Raw genomic sequence first — 8,176 nt, forward strand, 5'->3', positions numbered from 1 at the left:
TGTGCCGATCGTTCACGAACCCTTTTGATAAAGAATTTCATAATACAATGAATTAGATCACCTTATTGTCCAGAGTGAAGAGGAATGAATCATTATCTCGTTTGTCAGCCTCTGAATCAGTGATGATCTCTCCAACGTATCTGCAGAAGTTTCCACAAATGAGCTCAGTAGAAGCAGATTTTTAACTATGTAAAGGTGAATTCAGGCTTTTCTCTGATTACACTGTGTCCTTACTCGCAAATGAATGTCCCTTGAGGTATATCATGTGTGGCCCTGACTCCCCAGCCCATATTCTCTGTCCTGAAGAGCTGCAGTCGGACCCTGGGACAAACAAATGAGCTGTTAGAGAGAGTGGCACAACTTCCAAATAACATTTAAACAAAACAAACAAGCATTTTATAAAAAAAAAAAAAAGTTTCAAACAACTTTGGGTCAACCCCCCCCCCCCAAAAAAAAAAAGCTCAGCGTGAAGGAAGTGGAGCACTTCCTAGCGTTTTAGCTGGCGTTTGTATTGCACGCTGCTAGCTTTGCGCTGCTAGCTTCGCGCTACATCAGTGCCGGCAGTTGTCGACGGGGTGGAGTTCGGTAGGCAGGGCACTCAGGTTTGTTGACTGGGCGGTGCGCTCTGCTTGTATAATGGTAGGGGAAACACTGGCTTTTATGGATTTTTCAAATTTATTTTCTACTTTGGTTTCTTCTTCACTCATTATCGGTGCAGTAATTTAGTTGTTTTAGCATTACATTTGGTAGACTTGTTTGTAACGTTGCTTGACACTGACCAGAGATTGATGTAAACATTAAGAAGTGCTTTAACTTGATGCTGTTGTCAACTAAAAAAACAACCAACTGTAAACAAGATTTTTAGACTGTTCCAACCAGCCTGTCACAAAGACACTATCTGCCCCCATTTCTTTAAATAAAAACAAAAAATGACAACAGTTAGCAGACCTCGAGACAGAAACAAGAGAAAATATATGTTGCACCAACAGCATGATTCCCAAAGAGCTACTAAACACATTTAGTTCAATTTGCATTTTCAATCATGACTCGAACATTACTGAACACATCTGAATCAATCTTTAATTCTACCCGAGCAGGAAGTGTTGATAATGCTGATACCAAAAAGTGAAGTCAGGTCATCTGGACAGATTCTTCTTGGTTGAAACGTTTCGTCTTTCATCTGAAAGGATGTATGTAGACGTTTAATAATTTATTCCATGTCATCACCTTCATGGGGTGGTTCTATTAGGGTAGCGGGGTGTCCTCCTTGGCTTGCTGCAGGTTTGTCTCTGTTGTTCACACACAGGCGCACCGTGAACCAGACAGCAGGCTCTGCCCTGTTCTGCTCTGATTGGGTCAAAATGTGGCTCTGGTTCTCTTTATGGGTTGAAATAAGCATCAGTATCATCATAAGATTGAATGGCTTTAACAAAACTACAACAAAACTCAAGTTTTTCTCCCTCATTTTTACACATGAAGGTAATCCGTCCTGACCACGTTAAAACTGACAGAAATCCATTGCAGCAACAGAGAATCCTTAACTTTAATTAATTAAATTTAATTTAATGTGATTTACCTGTCTAAATAAAAATTGAATGAAAAATCCATGTAATAAGTGATGTCAGGTGTGTGAGGGACAGAACCTGTTTGTATTTCCTGTTCCCATTTCACTAAATTCATCACAACTTGTTTTTCAAAAAGTCTCAAACCAGCTTGAATTGATGCTGAAACACTTCCTGATGAAGTGGAGACCATCTATATTTAACATTACATTTGTATTTCTACTGTATGATGATTGTAAAATGTGTCAAAACAGTATTGGAAACAGATAAGCTGGTCAGGGTTACATTTTGAAGTTAAGTACATCAAAAGGTGCAGACTTTGTCAGGTCACAGCTTTAAAGAAAGTGTTCCTAATCCATCATAAACAAAATTAAATCAATTTAAAAACCTGAGTCCGTTTTGAACAACACGGTTCCTGCAGGTCCTCCAGCAGGAACAGGCATGGTTACACTCAAACAGCACTGGAGGCTCCCAGTGACAGAAGTCCAGAGGGAGTCGGCCTTCCTGCAAACACACACACAAGGTAGGATCAAATGCATGGTTTCACAATGCAACAACAGGTAAAGGGATGTATCAACATCTTTTACCATGTATACATGATTGGGCTGAGGAGGTAATAGGTCCAGGAGGGAAACCCTGAACAAAACACTCCAGCTCCTCCAGTTTATCAGCTGTTGTCAATGATTGTCAACAAGATGGTCAAAGACCACAAAGAGGAAAACGTGTCAGGAGACAGAGGGAGAAAAGGAAAGTCAAGAATGTAGGACTGAGGGTGGCAACTCTAAATGTGGGGACAATGACAGGCAAAAGTTGAGAGCTGGCTGACATGCTGCAGAGAAGCAAGGTAGATGTTTTATGTGTCCAAGAGACCAAGTGGAAGGGCAGCAAGGCTCGCAGCATTGGAGCAGGGTTCAAACTGTTTTACCATGGTGTGGATAGAAAGAGAAATGGAGTAGGGGTGGTCCTGAAGGAGGAGTTGGAAAAGAATGTATAAACCGGATTCCAAAAAAGTTGGGACACTAAACAAATTGTGAATAAAAACTGAATGCAATGATGTGGAGGTGCCAACATCTAATATTTTACTCAGAATAGAACACAAATCACAGATCAAAAGTTTAAACTGAGAGAATGTATCATTTTAAGGGAAAAATCTGATGTTTCCAAATTTCATGGTGTCAACAAATCCCAAAAAACTTGGAACAAGTCCATTTTTACCACTGTGTGGCATCCTCCCTTCTTCTTATATACTCCCTTCTTCTTACAACACTCAACAGACGTCTGAGGACAGAGGAGACCAATTTCTCAAGTTTAGAAATAGGAATGCTCTCCCATTCATGTCTAATACAGGCCTCTAACTGTTCAATCTTCTTGGGCCTTCTTTATCGCACCTTCCTCTTTATGATGCGCCAAATGTTCTCTATAGGTGAAAGATCTGGACTGCAGGCTGGCCATTTCAGTACCCGGATCCTTCTCCTACGTAGCCATGATGTTGTGATTGCTGCAGAATGTGGTCTGGCATTATCGTGTTGAAAAATGCAGGATCTTCCCTGAAAGAGATGACGTCTAGATGGGAACATATATTGTTCTAGAACCTGAACATAGTTCTCTGCATTAATGGTGCCTTTCCATACATGCAAAAGCTGCCCATGCCACAAGCGCTCATGCAACCCCATACCATCAGTGATGCAGGCTTCTGAACGGAGCGTTGATAACAACTTGGGCTATCCTTGTCCTCTCTGGTCCGGATGACATGGAATCCCAGTGTTCCATAAAGAACTTCAAATCGTGACTCATCTGACCACAGAACAGTCTTCCATTTTGCCACACTCCATTTTAAATGACCGCTGACCCAGTGAAAACATCTGAGCTTGCTTAGAAATGGCTTCCTCTTTGCACTGTAGAGTTTCAGCTGGCAACGGCGGATGGCACGGTGGATTGTGTTCACTGACAATGCTTTCTGGAAGTATTCCTGAGCCCATTCTGTTATTTCCTTGACAGTGGCATTCCTATTTGAGGTGCAGTAACGTTTAAGGGCCCGGAGATCACGAGCATCCAGTAGAGTTTTACGGCCTTGACCCTTACGCACAGCGATTGTTCCAGATTCTCTGAATCTTTTGATGATGTTATGCACGGTTGATGATGATAACATAAAAGTCTTTGCTATTTTACGCTGGGTAACACCATTCTGGTATTGCTGCACTATCTTTCTGCGCAACAATGGTGGAATTGGTGATCCTCTTACCATCTTGGCTTCTGAGAGACACTGACATTCTGAGAAGCTCTTTTTATACCCAATCATGTTGTCAATTGACCTAATTAGTGTACATTGATCTTCCAGCTGTTCGTTATATGCTCAATTTCCTTTTTCCAGCCACTTATTGCTACTTGTCCCAACTTTTTGGGGATTTGTTGACACTGTGAAATTTTGAATCAACATATTTTTCCTTTAAAATGTTACATTTACTCAGATTAAACTTTTGATCTGTCATCTATGTTATATTACGAATAAAATATTGACATTTGCCATCTCCACATCATTGCATTCAGTTTTTATTCACAATTTATTTAGTGTCCCAACTTTTTTGGAATCCGGTTTGTAGATTTCCTTTAATTCCACACATTTAAAGCATGTTTCTCACCAAGTTTGTGTAAATTCAGCTGTGGGTTTTAAATCATTTCATCTTTAATGCACTTTAACACACAGCGTCAGGTCGGTGTTTATAGAGAAATTAAAAACATCACCACTAGACATTTTTACTTGTGTTCAACACTACTCATCTAAATTATGTTTCTCATGAAGCTTGAGTAGGAGAAATGGTAATCTGGACCACAAGCTCACCTATGTTGAAAGCCATCCCCAAAAAGGTATGTAAATCGGAGCGATATGTATTAGAAAACCAGCGCCTGCCCCTTAGAATGGTAGGGGATCGAATAATGACCCCCTACAATTGTTTGATAAGTTCAAGAGCAAGATTAGGATACAGGGTACAGGTGCTGTACAAAGGTCAGCCACTTATAACTCAAGTAGAAGTATTAGCCGAAGAGGACCAGAAAGAAATGGAGTATTATTCATTGATTACCCAACTCGGACCAAGAAAAAGAAGAGAGTGGGCAGCAACTTTTAAACCACTGTGGAGTAGATGTAGACCCTAACCTGAACCCAAAAATTGGTTGGTGATGCAGTGGAAATGGGTGTGGAAAGGGTTGCAACCTGGATTGCCACACCCCTCCCCACTATATCTGAAACTCCTTCAGGGGCGAGTGACTACAGTCAACAGACGCTCCGAGAGAAGGGCAAGAGCTAGGAGCAACACAGGCCCTTTCCCATAATGATTCCACTGAAAACTAGAGATCCGAACAGCAATGATTCAAACAACGAAGATTCAGATGATGAAGCGACCCCCAACCGACCTAAGGACTGTCCAAGGATTACGATTAAGGATAAAGCGGCTTGTCTACGTACCCTGATGCGGGGACTCGTAGTGTTAATAGGCTTTGTAATGTTGTTGGTTATTTTGTATGAAGCTGGAATTAGACCATGGAGCCTCACACATGTAACAGTCTCCCACGGGAGATCCAAATATGCAAACATAACATGCTGGGCTATCACTCGAAGCAATATATTTTCATGCCATGGAACCAAAATGAGACCATTCAAAATCAAACTTTGACTTGGAATCGAGTGAAACGAGCGGGCTATTGAGCATGGAAGAAAAAGCTGAATCTCACACCTGAATGGATGGCAGCTATTGACGCTGGGAATCTGACCGGAATAACATGGACCATCACCGACCTGTTAGTCCTACAGGATGGAGTTGTAGTTTGGATAGCAGAATTAAAGAGACAAGTTAAAAGAACAACAAGATCTAATTGGATTCACCCTGACAAAGAACCGCCCGAATGGCAATGTGATCGGGCCTGCCGACCACTGCAAGGGTTGGCCCACCAAGGCCACTGGGATAAAGAAGTGATCTATCCCACGCCGCCATAAGACGAAAGCTGTCGGGCAATCCTCCCATGCTTGGAGTTCTGGGGCAATATCCATTTGGACTGTGACAAAGTACCCCCACTCATTCAAAGAAATCACACTGGAATGTATCGGAACCGTACTGGAATTAAAACCATTCACACTGTAAGACACAAGAAGATACTCAAACCCAATGCAACCGACATAAAGCCTCACCAAAGACCAACTGAGGCCTATGATGATATAATAGTCCCACCGGCCAATGTAATATACATGGTGAAGATAGAGTCCAATGATAACGGGGTAGAGAAGGCAGGGGTGGATAAGGCCGCAACAGAATATTGTAAGGAAAACAAATTAAAGAAGCTCCCAATCAGCTATTGGAACCTGTATGGTGAGTGTAAATCTCAAAATTATTTACCAATAACCCCAGTAGCAAATCAAAGATATTATTACTGGAGCTGGGCAGCTATATTTCATCCTGTTAATGCCTGGCATGAAGATTGGCTGAACATGACATTACCATGGGTATGGGTGGTCCCTGGTTTGCCCCACTTCGAAGGTGACTTTGTGGAGGGGTATACCAGGACTCACACAGGCCTGATGGGGCCGTATTACTCAGACATGTATGTGCAGAGGCTGCCCAAACCAAACAAGCTATTTAGTGCACCAAAAGGTGATTTTAACAAAATTGATGAATGTGTAGCCGAACGTATTTTCCTTTTCTCTCAGTGTGGGAGAGCAGTGGGGCGTCACCTAGATGCAGATTATGGGAAACAGAAGTAGCAGTCATGTCCACCTGGCGTTATGACTGTACGGAACTAAAGAAAGAAAAGACGATCAAAGTATTGCTCCAAGCCTGGCACGAGTATCACCATAGAGATGACTCACGTACTTGGTGGGGATTTCAAGAGGAAGAAATAAAAGAGAATGGGTGGTCCCTTGTTTAAAACACTCTGCTAATTATTGGATCAGGTATCAATTCTTAGCTACAGTTTACTCCAAAGAGCAGGACATATGGTCAAATGCTTTATATAGTCCTGACAGATATGTCAGCCCGAGGCCATGGCAAATGTTTTGTAATGGAAAAAAAGATATGTGTACAATTAGCTTGGCCCACAGGCCTTGTTATGAGTTACCCGGTTGGGATACTTACTGTCGAAATCACTATAACAACGAATTCGTAACTCATGCAGCTGAGGTAGTGTGAAAAAAGTATAGTGACGGAAAATGGAGAAGATCTGTACCTGACGGTACAAGTTGCACTAACGTCATATTAGGACATAAACTGAAAACTAGAAAGAGTATTCAGGGAGTGAGTGTCCCCTTTGTCTCCGATTCTATGATTGCTCTGGCCGAAGGACATGCACTGAGACGACGTCTATGTTTTGGCGATGAGTTACATGGCTACAATTGGGTAGGCCCAAACAAAATCTACTCTAATCTCACGTCAATATCCAGAAGAAAGTTGGAAAAAATGTGGCAAGGGAGAGGAAGAACATGACTGTGCTTGGTATGAAACTGTTAGTTACACAGTAGGCCGTAAAGTCACGGAAGTAGTGCATGAAGTAGGTGAAGTGATCAAGGAAGGCGGAAGAACCATTGAAGGATGGATAGTTGATATTTTCCTTCAGATCTGGCCTTATTTGGCAAGCTTAGTTGGAGTGATAGCTGTTGCCTTTTTAGTACGTGTGGTCCTACAAGAGGGCATCAAGGCCACTCCCACCAGAACCGAGCGCTGGCTCGGCTTAAAACCGAGAGAGTACAGAAACAGTCTCACATCCGCCCCGGAGCAGCAGAGAGCAGAACTCAAGAGATCCTTGGAGTCAAGAACATCATGGATTGCCCAACAACCAGTGCTCCAACTGATGTGAGTACATTTTATGCAGACTCAGATAGCACTACGGCCCCCAAGCAGACCTCTTGGCCAAGATGCCCATCCCATTTTAAGGGGAGCACGACAGAATATTTTCTAATAATGATTACATGGATGTGCTACTGCCACACGAGCAAGTGGGGTAAGGGGCGACTGATGCGATTCCCCGTGGCCTTCCAGGCCTACACCAAGATAATCGTGACCCATGTTATCCTAAAGAGGGCTGAAATAATGCCACACTTATTTGTTACCTATGTCTTGGGAAGGGTCCAGACCTCACTCCGGCAGAGAGTAGTGATTTCATCTTGGCTATTGGTAGATTTCATCGTAGTGACCCTTGAGTGTGTGGCCACACTCACCCCTCTGTCTATACCCATCACAAACTGTGGGAGCACAGCTGGAAGAATCGTGATGGCGGTGATGGAAGGAGCTATAACCATCACCGTGCTGGCACACCTACTATACCAAACCCTATCCTTGCGACCCCAAAATAGACAACGATGGACCCTGAAGATAGTCATCCTAATTGGATGGGGTCTGGCCTAGGGAATCTGTTCTGTGCTATATTGGACTGGTCTCTGTACCACAGTACCCATCGTAGTATGGATGATGACCTATGCTGTAATCTTCAAAACTAGACCCGAACCTGCTCCTACTGCACCGGAAGGAAGTGGAGGCCACGGAATCTCCATAGATTGAATCCTCAATTCACCAGAAATACAAAAAAACCTTGATCATTATAACCAACAATGCTAAAATACCCCCCCCCCC

The 8,176-nt window shown here is 42.7% G+C and overlaps 1 protein-coding gene across 1 annotated transcript in view; it reads right to left on the reverse strand.

The window, feature by feature from the left end:
* The window catches only part of LOC119413689 (histone-lysine N-methyltransferase EHMT1-like), a 132,588-nt gene that overhangs the window by 33,575 nt on the left and 90,837 nt on the right, over positions 1 to 8,176 (reverse strand). Inside the window, exons 5-7 of the mRNA XM_037680744.1 lie at positions 1,951 to 2,066; positions 235 to 321; positions 62 to 140 (exon numbers count right to left, since the gene is read on the reverse strand). Coding sequence (XP_037536672.1) covers positions 62 to 140; positions 235 to 321; positions 1,951 to 2,066 — 282 coding nt within the window. The remainder of the gene's footprint in view (positions 1 to 61; positions 141 to 234; positions 322 to 1,950; positions 2,067 to 8,176) is intronic.

The sequence above is a fragment of the Nematolebias whitei genome, chromosome 8 (genome assembly GCF_014905685.2).
Source record: "Nematolebias whitei isolate Nwh7 chromosome 8, NemWhi1, whole genome shotgun sequence".
Lineage (NCBI taxonomy): Eukaryota > Metazoa > Chordata > Actinopteri > Cyprinodontiformes > Rivulidae > Nematolebias > Nematolebias whitei.